Genomic DNA, 16,965 nt, shown 5'->3' on the forward strand with positions numbered 1-16,965 from the left:
TTCCCAAACACATGTACACAAATCACCATTAAATGCTCCAATATGACTCACTTGTAAGGATGTTTCAGGCTTTTGGAAGGCTTGTTTTCAGAACAGGTGAAATAAAACAAACTTGTTAGGCAAGTTAAATTTTAACAACAGAGTTTATTCTCAAGCTCTGATCATAGGAAGTCAGTGACAATATCTACACAATTGTTGCACTGTGCATCTAAAGCTTTTCCAATAATATGCATTAGTTTACCTTTTAGGAGGACATGAAGTGCACTGTTACACAACCTTTTGGAAACGAATGCTGGTCTTCTTTTCGGACAAATGCAAAACATCCCATGCACATGCTGTTTCTCAGCCATTCCATCAGTCCTTAGAGAAGCGGTGTGTTGAGTTCTTCTCTTGAGTTTTTGTTTTTTGTAGTGTAACTGCATTATGTTATATTAAGAAATCCTTATAAAACTAGTATAACTTTATTCTAATGAGGCTATAGTGGAAATTGGATTGTTGCACGAGGAGTTCAGCAATGAGGCACATTGCAGCATGTTCTTGAGTTGGACATTGATGAAATGGTCTACCTCAACCACACATGGTCATAAAGAGCCACTACACAAAAGGAAGGAGAAAGAATGATAATAAGCAAAGTGTTTTGTAGATGTTTGTTTGAAGATTTTGAATATCAAGAAATCAAGCCAAAGCACCTCAGACAAGTTCATCTCAGCCGTTCCTGTTCCATCTTTGTCCAACTGCTGAAAAGATCCTACAAGGAAGTGCAAGACAATGAATGGAAATGGAAACTGGAAACTGTTTCAGTGTAATTAAAAATTAAGAGGCACCATGTGATTCAAAGAGAAACACCTACTGAACATGGCCTCGAGTTTGATCAAGCAGCAGACAAAGTTATCAAAATCGATGACCTCGTTTTCAGCATATCTGGCTACAAGGATCTGGTTGAGTCTGTTATTGAGCTTAAAGCCTGTAAAGAAAGTGAACAGGATGAGCTTTACACTTTACAATAAGGTCCCATTAGTTAATGCATTAACTAAAATTAACAAACAATGAGCAATACATTTGTAACAGTATTTATGATTCTTTGTTATTGTTAGTTAATAAAAACAAATATTTATTGTTAGTTCATTTCAGCTCATAATAGATACGTTATTTAAACTTTTAATTTTAGTAATGTATTACTTGTAAATGTTGAAATTACCATTAGCTAAGATTAATAAGTGCTTTATAATAATTTCTAATTACAGATAACTAATGTAGTTAAGAAATGTTAACAAATGGAACCTTATTGTAAAGTGTTACCATTATGTATCATTCAAAAATTTGGGGTTGGTAAGATTTTCCCACCAAGGCTGCATTTAAAATGACTCTTTTCTATTTTTATATATTTTAAAATGTATTCCTGTGATGGCAAAGCTTAATTTTCAGCAGCCATTAATATTTTTTTCAGGATTTTTTGATGAGTAAAAACTTCAAAAGAACAGAATTTATTTGAAATAGAAACATTATTAATGTCTTTACTGTCACTTTTGATCAATTTAATGCATCCTTGCTGAATAAAAAAAAAAATATTTAAAAACAATGATGGCTGATAAATATTAATGGACAGTAAATTATCTTAATTCACCCTTCATTGGCAGGTGTGGCAAGTTTTTGGACCCTGTTCGTGAGTGTGTGCCAATAATGAATGCCTCTTTACCTGCTGATTCTACAGCAATACGCATCTCATAAGAGCTCATTGTTCCTGACTTATCAATATCAAACTCTCTGAAGATCCCCTGAGTGGAAAAGAATACATGAATTATTTCTATTGAACACTATACAGAATGATCAATAAACATTTCAGGGGAAAAAAGTTTTATTTCAGTGGGCTAAAAAAGAGAAAAAGATCTCCACTCACCAGAAACTTCCTTATTTTGTTCCAGAGGATCTGAAACTCTACCAAGCCCAAACGTGCACTACCATCTTTCTGATGAACAGAGTCGAGAAAAAAAAAACTTATGCAGGTTGTCTGATCAAAACTGACATGATGTCAATTACCACAGAAAATAATTTAGCAAGGCATTGTACTAGAATAAATGATTTGTTATTCTATAAACATATACTGCTAACCTTTGTGTACAAAGTTATATCCAGTATTTCTGCTGTCATTGCCATTTGAAGCCAAAAATAGTAGTATTCACACAAAAATATGAGCGTCATGTTTCTGCTTTTATGATTTTCTTAAATATAGGATATATCTTCCACTGTATTTATATTAATGTAAACAGGATTATTGCTTTTTTACAAACTCAGAAATGAGTCATAAGTGATTTTCTGTAGTAATAATTTACATACAGGTACTGTTCCATCTAGCCTTAAACAGGCTGTGGTCCATCCTTTACTCAAAAAAGCCAATCTCAATCCCTCTGATTTTAATAACTATAGGCCCATTTCAAATCTTCAATTTTTGCACAAAGTTCTGGAAAAGTGTGTACTAAATCAAATTTCCCCCTACTTAATTTCTAACAACATTCTGGATCCTTTTCAGTCTGGTTTCAGAGCCAAACACAGTACTGAATCTGCACTTTTAAGGGTAGTAAATGACCTCTTACTATCTGCAGACTCTGGCAACTACTGTTCTGCTATTATTGGACTTAAGTGCGGCTTTTGAAACAGTGGATCATTGTTTCCTTTTAAAGAGATTAGACCTTGAAGTTGGCATTCGTGATGTTGCATTAGATTGGTTTGCATCATGTCTCACAAATAGGAGTTTTTCAGTGGAAATTGGAGAATTTTCATCAAACTCAGTTCCCGTCACTTGTGGGGTGCCCCAGGGCTCAATTCTGGGTCCAATCTTATTTTCTTTATATTTACTCCCTCTACGCTTAATTTTTGAGTCCCATAAATTTTTATATCACATTTATGCCGATGATACTCAGCTCTATTTTCCTTTAAAATCAGGTACTGATTCAGTGTCCTCTCTGCTAGCTTGTTTAGAGGACATTAAGGTTTGGATGGACAATAATTTCCTTCAACTAAATCAGAAAAAGACTGAAGTTATGTTGTTTGGCCCTTCACACCTTTTAAATAATCTAAGCTCCACCCTGGGCCCCCTTCAAAGAAAAACATTTGCGATAAAGTTAAAAATCTGGGAGTTACCCTTGACCCTGAGTTAAAATTTGACAAACAAATCAATTCTGTACTTAGAGCCAGTTTTCTTCAGCTTAGGGGACTTCGCAAGCTTAAAAATATTCAGAGTTTTAGTGATTTGGAGACCGTTATTCATGCATTCATCTCAACCAGGTTGGACTATTGTAACGCTCTTTACGCTGGAATAAATCAGTCCTCGCTCTTGCGCTTGCAACTAGTACAGAACGCCACTGCTTGTTTTTTGACAGGGAGAAAAAAGAGAGAACATACCACACCTGTGTTAGCGTCACTTCATTGGTTACCTGTTCAATTCAGAGTTGATTTTAAGGTTTTAGTATTTAATGCTGTATTTAAATCACTTCATGGTCTTGCCCCTACTTCTCCATTCCTACTCTCCTGAGAGAACACTTAGATCTTCCACCCAGATGTTATTAAATGTTTCAAAATCTTGACTTAAACCCAAAGGTGACAGGGCTTTCTCAGTTCTTGGTCCAAAGCTCTGTAATTCCCTACCATTGTCTATTAGACTATCCCCTACTCTATCCACATTTAAATCTTCTCTTAAAACATTTATTTTTTTCTCAGACATATGCTTAATTTGATAATATTTTAGTTTTAATTTAGTTTTAATTTGCATGGTGATGTTTTGTTTTAATTTTATTCATTTTTGTTCTGTTTTCTTTCGATTTATTTTATTAGTATTCAAATTGTATTGTATGAGGATGTTTTTGTCTCGTATGTTGTGCAGCACTTTGGTCAGCATTTATGTTGTTTTAAAGGGCTATATAAATAAACTTGATCTTGACCTTAATCCACAGAATGACAATAGAGCTTATGTTGTATTTAACCCAGAATAGTGAAGGATACATCCAAGAGGTTGACCATAGTTCTGCAGGACTCCATGCTGAAGCCATCTGTCTTTAGATCCTTGTCTGAGAAAGAAATGGTTTACTCAATTCAGATAAACAGGTTCATTTTGAGTCGACCCCAAATGTGAGCAAACTGTTACGTGTTACTCACGTTTGGACACTACTCTGTTGAGAATAGTCCTGAGTTCACGGACAGATATCTCCATATCCTGAAACAAGACAAAAATGATCAAATATATGCACAAATCTAACATTTAGACCATTTTTATATATTCACTCGCCTCTCCAGCCAGCTGGGCAAACATGGACTTGAAAGAGTCATCAATGTCATCCTCTGAAATTTCTGCCTACAAGAAAACCAAAGGAACCACGTTTATTCAACAGTCTAAAATTAAACTCTAAAGTACTTTCTGTACTTTAGAGTACTTTAGAGTTCTGTACTTATAAACTTTCTGACAATTTTTTTGTCAGAAAGTTTATATGAGAATGTAGACTGAAAATCTTACCTCATCCTCCAGGTCAGCTGAAATCTCATCATCCATCTCCCTTTTAAGAGAAAACAGATTTTGTGACAAAATAAACGTTAATAACCCTCATGTCATTCCAAACCCAATTTTCCTTTTTTCCATGGAACACTTATGATTCTGGTCTCGTTTCCCCTTTCTCGAGTTCAAGGACTTTTATTTTGAAGTGTATTTACTATTCCTATTGTTTCCAGTGTTCACTTCCCATATTTAGTTCCTGTTTTACTTTGTTTCTATAGTAACTATTGTTTGTTTCCATAGTGATTGATTTCCATCAACTGTTCCTAGTTAGCCTCCTGTGTATTTGTACCCAAGTGTTTCCCTTTTTCAATGTCTGGTGTTGTCCATTGTGGATGTCTTGCGTGAGTTGTTGTCAGTTCTGTTTTTGCTTGCCTTTCCCTGTTTTTTGGATTTACTGTTTTTGTCTACATCTCCCTTTGCCTGGATTTACTTTTGTTTTGTTTGTTTAAATAAAGGGTTATGTTGTAATTGGATCCTGCTCCCAGTCACTCTGAAACACCTACGTAACAGAAACAAAACAGGAAATTTGACCAGAGAAAATTACTATATTTTTATATATACAAAAAATAATAAAAAATAGCACCATGTAAGTAGTTCAATATGACTAGTGCGCTCTATTATTATATGCAAATGTAGTTATATTAAAATATATAAAAAAGAAAATTCTGAAAATTATATTATATTACAATTATTTTTCTGTCCACTGTGCTTCTCTCTCTCTCTCTCTCTCTCTATGCATATATTATATATATATATATATATATATATATATATATATATATATATATATATATATATATATATATATATATATATATATATATATACACACAAACTCGATTCCAAAAAAGTTGGGACACTGTACAAATTGTGAATAAAAAAGGAATGCAATGATGTGGAAGTTTCAAATTTCAATATTTTATTCAGAATACAACATAGATGACATATCAAATGTTTAAACTGAGAAAATGTATCATTTTAAGGGAAAAATAAGTTGATTTTAAATTTCATGGCATCAACACATCTCAAAAAAGTTGGGACAAGGCCATGTTTACCACTGTGTGGCATCCCCTCTTCTTTTTATAACAGTCTGCAAACGTCTGGGGACTGAGGAGACAAGTTGCTCAAGTTTAGGAATAGAAATGTTGTCCCATTCTTGTCTAATACAGGCTTCTAGTTGCTCAACTGTCTTAGGTCTTCTTTGTCGCATCTTCCTCTTTATGATGCGCCAAATGTTTTCTATGGGTGAAAGATCTGGACTGCAGGCTGGCCATTTCAGTACCCGGATCCTTCTTCTACGCAGCCATGATGTTGTAATTGATGCAGTATGTGGTCTGGCATTGTCATGTTGGAAAATGCAAGGTCTTCACTGAAAGAGACGACGTCTGGATGGGAGCATATGTTATTCTAGAACTTGGATATACCTTTCAGCATTGATGGTGCCTTTCCAGATGTGTAAGCTGCCCATGCCACACGCACTCATGCAACCCCATACCATCAGAGATGCAGGCTTCTGAACTGAGCGCTGATAACAACTTGGGTTGTCCTTGTCCTCTTCAGTCCGGATGACATGGCATCCCAGTTTTCCAAAAAGAACTTCAAATTTCGATTCGTCTGACCACAGAACAGTTTTCCACTTTGCCACAGTCCATTTTAAATGAGCCTTGGCCCAGAGAAAACACCTGCACTTCTGGATCATGTTTAGATATGGCTTCTTTTTTGACCTATAGAGTTTTAGCCGGCAACGGCGAATGGCATGGTGGATTGTGTTCACCGACAATGTTTTTTGGAAGTATTCCTGAGCCCATGTTGTGATTTCCATTACAGTAGCATTCCTGTATGTGATGTAGTGCCATCTAAGGGCCCGAAGATCACAGGCATCCAGTATGGTTTTCCGGCCTTGACCCTTACGCACAGAGATTGTTCCAGATTCTCTGAATCTTTGGATAATATTATGCACTGTAGATGATGATAACTTCAAACTCTGCAATTTTTCTCTGAGAAACTCCTTTCTGATATTGCTCCACTATTTTTTGCCGCAGCATTGGGGGAATTGGTGATCCTCTGCCCATCTTGACTTCTGAGAGACACTGCCACTCTGAGAGGCTCTTTTTATACCCAATCATGTTGCCAATTGACCTAATAAGTTGCAAATTGGTCCTCCAGCTGTTCCTTATATGTACATTTAACTTTTCCGGCCTCTTATTGCTACCTGTCCCAACTTTTTTGGAATGTGTAGCTCTCATGAAATCCAAAATGAGCCAATATTTGGCATGACATTTCAAAATGTCTCACTTTCAACATTTGATATGTTATCTATATTCTATTGTGAATAAAATATAAGTTTATGAGATTTGTAAATTATTGCATTCCTTTTTTATTCACAATTTGTACAGTGTCCCAACTTTTTTGGAATCAGGTTTGTATATGTATGTATATTATATATATATATATATATATATATATATATATATATATATATATATATACACACACACACATAGCTTGGACATTGGAAAGAAACAACACGAATGTGAGTAAACAACAATGACTGTATTTTTATTTTTTTGAACTAGTTCTGTAAGAAGAAAATGACTGAAGTGCTCAAACACATACTCACTCTGTCTCTGACTGCTTCTCAGTAAAGACTCGTAGGACAAAATCAGCCTCTTTGCTGGGTTCGTAGGTGGAGGGGACGATGATGTATTCCCCGGGAGGGAGGCGGAGACGGGTGCTCACCTCCCGCAGGTTTATGAAGGTCTCAGAGCGAGCGGAAGATGAGTGTGTCAGGAAGAAGTCCTTTTTAAGATGCACATTCTGACAGCCTGCATACTGCAGACAGACGGAAATGACAAATCTGTGCAGTATGCAAAGTTATGTTTCTGTTATTCCACTGTGAATAATCTATAGGAAAATTCAATCTTCAAACCTTCCATTTTAAAAATAAATGATCTGTTTACGGAAGTATACAAGCCTTAATGATGTAGTCAAACCTATTTAGCAAAGAAATTGTTGACATGGTATCATACCTCTTCAGGAATCTGCAAGGAGGAGAAAAAAGAAATGGAAAGAAAACAATTATTTTGTATTATTTTTGTAATGAACAATTAATTATTTTATTTCTAAAAAAATTATTAAGGACTTCTATAATTAATAATTAGATACCAAAAACACTCAGGAAAACATCCCACCAGTTTTCAGACCTTTTATGATGTGAGATAACACCTTGCTTTGTAAACACCTAGCTAACAACTAGCTTTGTAAAACAATGAGCAAAAAGTTAACAAATCAACATTTTAATATTTCTGACCCCAAGTTTCCATCCAAGTTGCTGCCAATTTATATATATATATATATATATATATGTATATATATATATATATATATATATATATATATGTATTTATGTATGTATCTTCACCTCGTAGACTGCAAAACCGATGGTGTGCATGTCCTGTCCGTGGCGGCGGTACCGTCTGCGGTCTTTCTGCATTAAAGCCACCAGGAAGCTGCAGGCCACTTCTTCATCCTCCGGGTCATCATCTTCCTCCAGCAGCGTGATCTTATACTGAGGATTGATCCAAAATGTGTCTGCCAAATAGTACAGAAACACATACCAGTTATGCGGTTCAAATCCCAGGTAAAGCTGGTAGCTGAGCTTGATTCATGCATTAATAATTGTTCATCTTGTTCATGATATGATCCTCTGTGAGCATAAGGGACTTAGTGTAGTGTATATCCAAACATTTCCTCCTCCAGAATCTTAATTTTAATGGCAGGAAAACCAATTCATTGGCAAATGGACAAAACATATGGCTGTTTGTAAAGCCTACCAATGTAGTAGAGACTCCCATTACGACCAACAATATAGCCACTCTGTGACTTCAACCGATAAAATCGCTGGACATGAACATTGGCGTAACTCACTGGGATGATTTCGGCAGCCTCCTGCGGTACTGCCCCTCCGCCAGGCACCGTGAAACTTGATGGTGTTCCAGTGGCTCAGGTCATCATCACTCAGAGCATCAGGGGACAGATTACAAATCTCCAGCCTGGAGAACTGCCGCAAAAACTCACTGAATGACATCCTGGGGACAAATGGAGCCGTTTCTTTATGCTGTGAGTGTACACAATGCTTATTGGTCTACTGTTGTGTCAAGTTCAATTAGCAATTGTATTGCTAATAAAGCTCACCAGAACTCTCCATCCTCCATTTGTAAGTGCAAGTCATCCTTCTCAGATGGATCAATCTCGTCCCATTCAGGGGAGCTGAGGAGGGAACATACACAGTCTTCTTACTCAATGACTTGGGCTGAACTGAATAAGTCTTTCTGTGTTATTTCTTACTTATCACTCCAGGCCCCCGTCCATTCTACCTGACCCCACGGGTTACGGATACGGATAAGCCTCTCCGTACGGCCCCTAAATTCCACCTGTCAAAGAGAAGAGAGATCTCACACATGAAGGCACACAAAATTAAACTCCAATGTGTCGATGATCAACATAAACTGGGAGCATTACCTGTTTGAGAGCAGTCACTGAGTAAGCGTGTCCCTTAACCAGCTTCTTAAACGTTACAGACTCCATGTCAAAGGCACTGGTGATCTAAAAAATTATAAATAACAAATGAATCTAAATCTAGAATTAGTGTGAATAAATGTGAAGAACAAACAAATTACCTATATAAAAGCAATATAAATAAATAAATAAATAAATATTATATATATACTGTGTATGTATATATATATATATATATATATATATATATATATATATATATATATATATATATATACACTGTATATATACATACTTGTACATGCTACTGTTTAGGATCGGTAAGAAGGCAGCATTTATTTGATCAAAAATGCTGTAAACGTTTATATTTTTAAAAATACAGTGAATTTTCAGCATCATTACTCTAGTCTTTAGTGTCACATGATCCTTCAGAAATCATTCTAATTGCTGATTTGCTGCTCAAGAAACATTTCTTCTTATTATTTTTTGTAAACTGAGATACATTTTTTTCATAATTCTTTGATGAATAAAAAGTTCAAAAGAACAGCACGTATTTGAAACATTGAATTGAATGTCTTTCTTTGAGTCTTTCTATGTAAAGAAACAGCAGATTGGACATTCTGCTAAATATCTGCAATAAAAGTGGAAAAAAAAATCTTACTGGTAGGTAACAATTTTAATTTTTGAGTGAAGTATCCCTTAAGTGGATAAAGCTCTTACATCAATAGAGCAGCCCAGCAGGGAGCCTCTATCCAGGGCTTTGCTGATGATTCGGTACAGGTCTCTTGGAGCATTCTGGAGCTCGTACATCTCTGAGACCCCTCCAGTGAAATCCTCAAAACCCTCAGTGGTGGAGCCTCCAGAGAGAGCTTCATAGGATCCATTAAGTCTGGCACAAAACAAACAAACAAACACACACATATACACACACACACACACACACACACACACACACACACGAGAAGAGACTGTACTCAGACCATGGGGAAATCGTTCTTAAATTAGAGACAGTATAAGTGCACTTTTTGTAAACGATTCTTGTTTAGTAAGAACAAAATTTGCTGGTCTTTACCAAAATGTCTATCAGGACATACTTTGCATAGGCTTTTTCAACCAAGGCACTCCAGAACTCATTTCCCTCTGCTGAATGGACAAACATGAGCTCTCCGTCTTTGACCGGGAGTCGATCATCAATCACAATGTCGACCCACTCGCCAAACTGCCAGAACTGCAGAACAGAAGCAAGCAACTGTATGAAGAAAAAGCTTAGAGGTTTCCAGATTAAACGGGTCCTATTATGCTCTTGAAAAAAGTCTGTAAAGCACAGTCATTCTCTATATCAGTGTGCACTATTTCTGAACTCCCTGAAATGCCTCGATTGTAGTCTTGAGTTTTCTTCTGGGAATGTTCAGGTCACAATATCCCTCATAAATAATTCCTGTCACAGGCAAAAAAAAAAAAGCAGGCGATGCCTGGTTGAGTTGCATTAGTGGTATGTTGAAACTTGTGGTTATGGTAAGGGATGTGACATTTCCCAAATACTCAAACCAGTTGACCAATCGCAACACACTGGTCCAACCACCTATCAGAGCACATTGTGCTTTTCAGAATGAGGGCCTTCATAGAGACAGGAACTAAACAGAGCATTACTGACAGACTGGGAAGAAAGATGCCGCAACAATGTCAAATATGTGCAAAAAAATAATGTGTTTTTTTGAACATTCAAGCATGAAAACCTATTATAGTAGACCCCAAAAACAGAATCAATACCTTAAAAAGGTCCACTTTAAAGGTGCGGTCACATTTTCTATTGTTCGGTGAATTTTGCAGGCAAAAAAAACAGGCATTTCAACAGAAATCCACATGATCAGGAATTTCGCTAGAGGGCAAAATATTTCCTAATGGGTTGGTCATGCGGATCCACTGTGTTGTCAGAAACAGAAAACTGAACAAAAAACAACAGAAAACTCTGTGTGAGCTGTGCTCCAAACATCACTGTAATGTCAACGTGAGACAAAGGAGCTTTCTTACCTGTGAAAACCACACCTTAAGACTAACATAAAGGTCAACAAAGAAATACTTGTGGAAATATATAACATTTATATTAAAAAAATATTTAAAATAGAACCAGAAAAGAATTATTAAAATTAAATGTTTTTGTTTTGAATAAATATTTCAGCCCAATTTATGTTTGTCTATGAAACTATTTGAAGCATATTGTTTAGATCATAATCTCTATTTGTTTTATCATTTACAACAATAACTTCTAGGGCATGCACAGTGTGTTTCAGAACCTGAAAGTGGAATATTCCAGCATAGTCGTCCTGAAAGCTCTGGCCATGAGGTACAACCCTGTGGAGGAGTCTTTCATTTAGAGTCAGTGAACCTATAGCAGCGAGGAGCCAGCAGTCACCTGACCAAGGGAACATAAAACAGATCAGGCAAGGAAAAATAATGGCAAGCTATTTAAACTGTGCTACTAAAACCCCTGAATGTCTTTTAATAAAACACAGCAGTTGAAACTGGCAATTTATAACCAGCAGGGGGACACAAAGAAAGAGGTGGGGTTTATTTTCTCTGTTAGGCCTGTGTGTGAACCCATTCCTGTTTACATCCCACACAGATCACCAACTCAGAGCAGAGGAATTTTCCACAGCTTCAAAACTGTAAGAGGCCGGTGGCAGGCTGAACATACACTACCAACCGAAGGATGTGTAGGCTCAACTATATTAGAGTTTTGAATATTTTAATACTTTTGGTCACTATATAATTTCCATCTCCTAGGTTTGATGACCTTTCTAATATTGTGAAACATGGAAAATACTAACAAAGTATGAGTATGTTTGTGCAGACTTTTTCCTGGTAGTCTATTTGATAGTTTTATAGCAGTCAATGAAATAGGAGCAAACAGTGTATTAGGTGTATTAATGTATTAGGGTGGTACCATAAAAACTAAAATTGATTGAGGTAAGTTATCTACTAGTTTGATTGACTTTTCTATTATTGTGAAACATGGAAAATACTACTAATAAAGAATGAGTAGGTGTGCTTGTTTTTATGCTAGCTTAATAGAAAGCAAACATAAGTAATATGCAAGGGCGGTAACATAAAAATCTGACTTGCACATTGATTGAGATAAGTTGGCACAATTACAAACATGCACTGACTCAAGGTCAGTGGGAAACGGATGAGTCACATGCAGACACGCCTAAGGTCAGTTATATGAGCTGCTCTTTCTGTCGTGACTCATGCTTTAAGTTTGCTGGTACAGCCACAGAATCATTTAGAGGCGATTTTGTGACACATAATACCTGCCAAGCACCAACATATAGAAACTATGCATAGTGGGTGACTTTTGTACAACCAGAACACTTACCCAGAGCTCCCTGACATATGTCTGTTCGTGAAGCTCCCCCCACAATGAACTGAGGATCATCACAGAGCTCCTGCAGAAAAGGAGGGATTAGAGGGACTGACACTGGAACTGGGAAGCCTAAAGGTTTTTTTGTTCCTTGCAAGTTTGAATCAAGTAAGAGATTATAGGAATAGTTCAGCCAAAAATGAAAAAGCACCCTCATGTTGTAACAAACCTGTGTGGTTAATAGTATTTTTATGGTAAAGGATAAATGTGGAAGAATTTTTAAAACTTTTTTTATTCCGAACTGTCGTTGAATGGAACAGTGTTATTTTAGTATGACTGAGGTTCAATTTTGTTTTTCTTAATATTTTGCATTCATTTTTATTTTTGCATTTTTCATTTTAAAGGTTTAGTAATTTTGTTGTGTTTTTGTCATTTTTATTTGTTAATTTTTCAATTTATCTGTATAGTTTTTAATCATTTTAATTTTAGTTTTAGTTATTTTAGTATGGAAGCTTGTTATAAAAAAAATAAATAAAGAAGTTAATTAAGACTTTTTATTTCACAATTCTGACTTTTTTTCTCTCGCAATTGCGAGTGTGATATAAACTCACAATTGCGAGTTATAAAGTCCGAATTGCAAGATGTAAACTTGCAATTGTGAGAAAAAAACTTTGAATTGTGAGCTGACTTTTTTTCTCAGAATTGTGAGATATAAACCTGGAATTGTGAGGAAAAAAGTCAGAATTGTAAGATATAAACTTGCAGTTGCATGTTATAAAGTCTGAATTCGCTGTTGTGAGAAAAATGGCCAGACTTTTGAGATAAAAGAGTCGTAGTTACTTTTTAAATTTTATTTCAGTTGTTTTATTTCAAGTAACACAAATGTTTTTTAGTTTTAGGTAACTATAATAACCCTGGTATGGAAAATAACATATTTTCATATATTATGGAAAAAATAACAGGCTTTGGAATGACATGAGCGCAAGTACTGCTGCCACACCTATGTTGCCAGAGAAACATACTTCTGTATTCTGTAAAGAAATAACAATGACCAGTCTGAATGAGGCCTTCATTCCTCCATGTGTATTTTGACTAAGCGTGTCTACAGAAACGTTATAATACATGTGTATGTGACTTTATAAAGTGACAACAGCTGCAGTAGAGAGAAGGGAGGGGTCAGTACGGTTATAAACATTCTGACTATGAACTGCAGGGATGGGCGGGTCCACAATTGAAGAGTATGGCGCTGTCCACACTGCTAATACAGTATATACATTAATGTTAAAAAGTAAGTGTTTTTTTAGAGAAATTAATACTTTTATTCATCAAAAGCGACAGTAAAGATATTATAAAGTTACAAAATTATTTATTTTAAATAAATGCTGTTCTTTCTACTCATCTATTTATCATGGTTTCCAAACAAATATTAAGCAGCACAACTGTTTACATTGATAATAATAAGTAATGTTTCATATTAGAATGCATATTAGAATGATTTCTGAAGGATCATGTGACACTGAAGACTGGAGTAATGGTGCTGAAAATTCAGCTTTGCATCACAGGAAATTACATTATAAAATATATTTAAATTTTATTACTATTTCACAGTATTACTGTTTTTACTGTATTTTTTATCAAATGAATTCAGCCTTGGTGAGCATGAGAGACTAAGAGGTAGTGAATATGTACGTAAGTGACAATAAGACAATGAAAGTCAGTGGGGTCCAATATTGTCATTGACTTTCATTGTATGGACAAAATACCTTATTTTGTGTTCCACAGAAGAAAAAAGTCAGACAGGTTTGGAATGACATGAGGGTGAGTAACCCAATCCTAACCTTTTAGACAAACCACATCTAATAATGGTGCTTTTTTCCTTACTGTAGGGCGCATCCACTCCACATCACGGGTTTTAGAGGAATACGGGGCAAGTTCTTTGAAGCCGAGAGAGGGTGGTTCAGCAGGAAAGCAGGGGTCTTCAAACAGGTAGCCCCCTTCCAAACACTCCTGTTTGAGGGCCTCAAAATCCTGGTTCTGGAAGTGTAAAGCCTGCTCAAAAGAACCCACGCCTTCTGCCTGTAGCCTGTTAGCACTGATCTGTGCTGAGATCCCTCCATATGTGAACATGCTGGAGCGGTGAGATGCAGAGCAGGTATAAATAGCAGAACTGATATCAAGGTGGTTCACGCTCTCTCAACATTTAAAATTTACTCCATATCACTCTAATCACTCTAACATAACTTTTGTGCCCTTGTCTGGGCATTGAGTTTTGTATTTTGCCATAACAAGAAACAGACAAAAAAAAAAAAGAAGAAAAAAAAAGAAGATATGGAAATGTCAATCATGTACACCAGTTTTCAAAAGACTATACTGTACATTAAGGTTTATGGGATCTTAGCACCAGTTTTAAATTATAAAATGATTTAAATTACACTTTGTGGTTGTTAAACATTAATGGAATAAGTTCATGTGATGACATGTTAATGTGGAACATAATTACACAAATGGCCAGAGAAAAATAGTTTTGAGAAAAGTTGTGAATCATTTTTTTATGCAAATGCTACTTTGACTTCAGTGTCCAAATACAAATTGGTTCTACTGAATACTGTGGGCATCACTAATATTAATAAAAAATAAGTAAATTAATTTTACTATTCCATATCAATAAAGAAAAGTAATCTGCATGGAGATGGTCTGGTGTTGAAGGGTTAGTTCACCCAAAAATGAAAATAACGTAATTTATTACTCACCCTCATGTTGTTCTAGACCCGTAAGACCTTCGTTCATCTTCGGAACACAAATGAATATATTTTTGATGAAATCCGATGACTCAGTGAGGCCACTATTGAGAGCAAAGCCACTGAACCTCTCAAGATCCAGAAAGGTACTAAAAACATATTTAAAACAGTTCAAGTGAGTTCAGTGGTTCTACCTTAATATTATAAAGCAACGAAAATACTTTTTGTGCGCCAAAAAAACAAAACAACTATTCAACAATATCTCGTGATGGACGATTTCAAAACACTGCTTCTGAGCTTTACAAATCTTTTGTTTCGAATTAGTGATTTGGATCTCCTATCAAACAGCTAAACTGCTGAAATCAAGTGATTTTGGCGCTCCGAACCACTGATTCGATTCGTAAAGCTCCGAAGCAGTGTTTTGAAATCGGCCATCACTAGATATTGTTGAAAAGTCGTTATTTTGTTTTTTTGGCGCACAAAAATTATTCTTGTCGCTTTATAATATTAAGGTAGAACCACCGTACTCACATGAACTGTTTTAAATATGTTTTTAGTACCTTTATAGATCTTGAGAGGTTCAGTGGCTTTGCTCTCAATAGAGGCCTCACTGAGTCATTGGATTTCATCAAAAATATCTTTAATTTGTGTTCCAAAGATGAACGAAGGTCTTAGTTGTGTAGAACGACATGAGGGTGAGTAATAAATGACAGAATTTTCATTTTTGGGTGAACTAACCCTTTAAATGCTGTCTTTGATAACTGGTATGAATGCTGCTCTGTGGCTCTACTCAGTTAAACATGTGCATTAGGTTTGTACAGCAATAATCCATTTCTCAATTTTCAGTCTTAATTATTTGCATGGCAAATTCTTTTATGCTCACATCATTGGCCTCTTATCTCTATATAAATTATACACAGATTAAGAGCCTCCCATTCATTTCAACACATAAATCACACTCAGTGTAACATCACAGCCTGCACTGTATATAAACAAATGTAGTCAAACTACTAAAACGTCGAGAAATCCACAGGACTGGTTTAAAACCTCAATCAATACATTTAAAAAACACTTTTAGTGGCGATTTATTTAGTGTCTACGGTTGTTCTGTACATTATTTTTTTTCTAAAATGTATGGCATGCCAAGCATTTGTCTTGGTGTTGTCTTACTCCATTAAACCTTCGCAAATCACTGCGTTTCACTTAATTATTAACTTCAACTTAACTGCAATTTGTAGCGATACTAGGTAGCTAGACGTTTCTATGCTCCAATATGTGCAAAACATTCATTTCTGACGCTGAATAAAGTATCTTATGCGACAGACTAACAACAGGCCGACGACGGAGACCAACAACACAGACAGAAGAGAACTAAATAAAGCCCGACGTGATTCATTGAGGGTAGAAATACAAGAACCGCTAAACTTGCCTTGTAACTGCGGTCCTGTGTGTCTCTTCTGTGAGGGGGATATGTGATATATACAGTTCTATTCTCCAGAAAGACAAGCGATACACGACTGTATTAGAGCTTCGGTGTATGTGTGTGTGCGCGATAGTCCACAGGAGGCGGAGCGATAAACGGAGACCGACAAGCACTTGTCACAACATAACGGTCAAGTGGTCTGTCCCACTTAGTTAAACCTTGAATATTTTTTTGTTTAAAATGTATTTTATAGTTGATTAAACTGACGGTGCTATGGGTCACCAAAATAAAATTTGTTATGCCCGAGGAAAACCTAGATTGTCGCGAAAATTATTGACAGAAATTCTCTTTAAAAGTTGAACACCTTTCAAGTAATTGAATA

General features: G+C 35.8%; 1 protein-coding gene across 4 annotated transcripts; it reads right to left on the bottom strand.

Annotated features, from left to right (window-relative positions):
• Nucleotides 1-124: 124 nt before the first annotated feature.
• On the bottom strand, nucleotides 125-16,747 carry capn1a (calpain 1, (mu/I) large subunit a). Of its 4 annotated transcripts, XM_051916645.1 has the most exons (22): nucleotides 16,590-16,747; nucleotides 14,304-14,550; nucleotides 12,438-12,507; nucleotides 11,356-11,474; nucleotides 10,156-10,289; nucleotides 9,782-9,950; nucleotides 9,065-9,148; nucleotides 8,891-8,976; nucleotides 8,738-8,812; nucleotides 8,471-8,631; nucleotides 7,965-8,134; nucleotides 7,573-7,584; nucleotides 7,164-7,375; nucleotides 4,505-4,544; nucleotides 4,280-4,345; nucleotides 4,150-4,207; nucleotides 3,997-4,061; nucleotides 1,898-1,966; nucleotides 1,697-1,775; nucleotides 851-964; nucleotides 690-748; nucleotides 125-594 (listed from the first exon to the last, which is right to left on the bottom strand). In XM_051916645.1, exons 2-22 carry the CDS (start codon nucleotides 14,547-14,549, stop codon nucleotides 568-570), a joined length of 2,115 nt encoding a protein of 704 aa, XP_051772605.1. In that variant the 5' UTR covers nucleotide 14,550; nucleotides 16,590-16,747; the 3' UTR covers nucleotides 125-567. The 4 variants fall into 4 exon arrangements, 3 of the variants coding, with proteins under 3 accessions (XP_051772605.1, XP_051772606.1, XP_051772607.1); XM_051916646.1 differs by lacking the exons at nucleotides 11,356-11,474; nucleotides 12,438-12,507; nucleotides 14,304-14,550; nucleotides 16,590-16,747 and adding an exon at nucleotides 10,832-11,253; XM_051916647.1 differs by lacking the exons at nucleotides 11,356-11,474; nucleotides 12,438-12,507; nucleotides 14,304-14,550; nucleotides 16,590-16,747 and having other exon boundaries at nucleotides 10,134-10,281.
• Nucleotides 16,748-16,965: the final 218 nt, after the last annotated feature.

The sequence above is a fragment of the Ctenopharyngodon idella genome, chromosome 13 (genome assembly GCF_019924925.1).
Source record: "Ctenopharyngodon idella isolate HZGC_01 chromosome 13, HZGC01, whole genome shotgun sequence".
Taxonomy (NCBI): domain Eukaryota; kingdom Metazoa; phylum Chordata; class Actinopteri; order Cypriniformes; family Xenocyprididae; genus Ctenopharyngodon; species Ctenopharyngodon idella.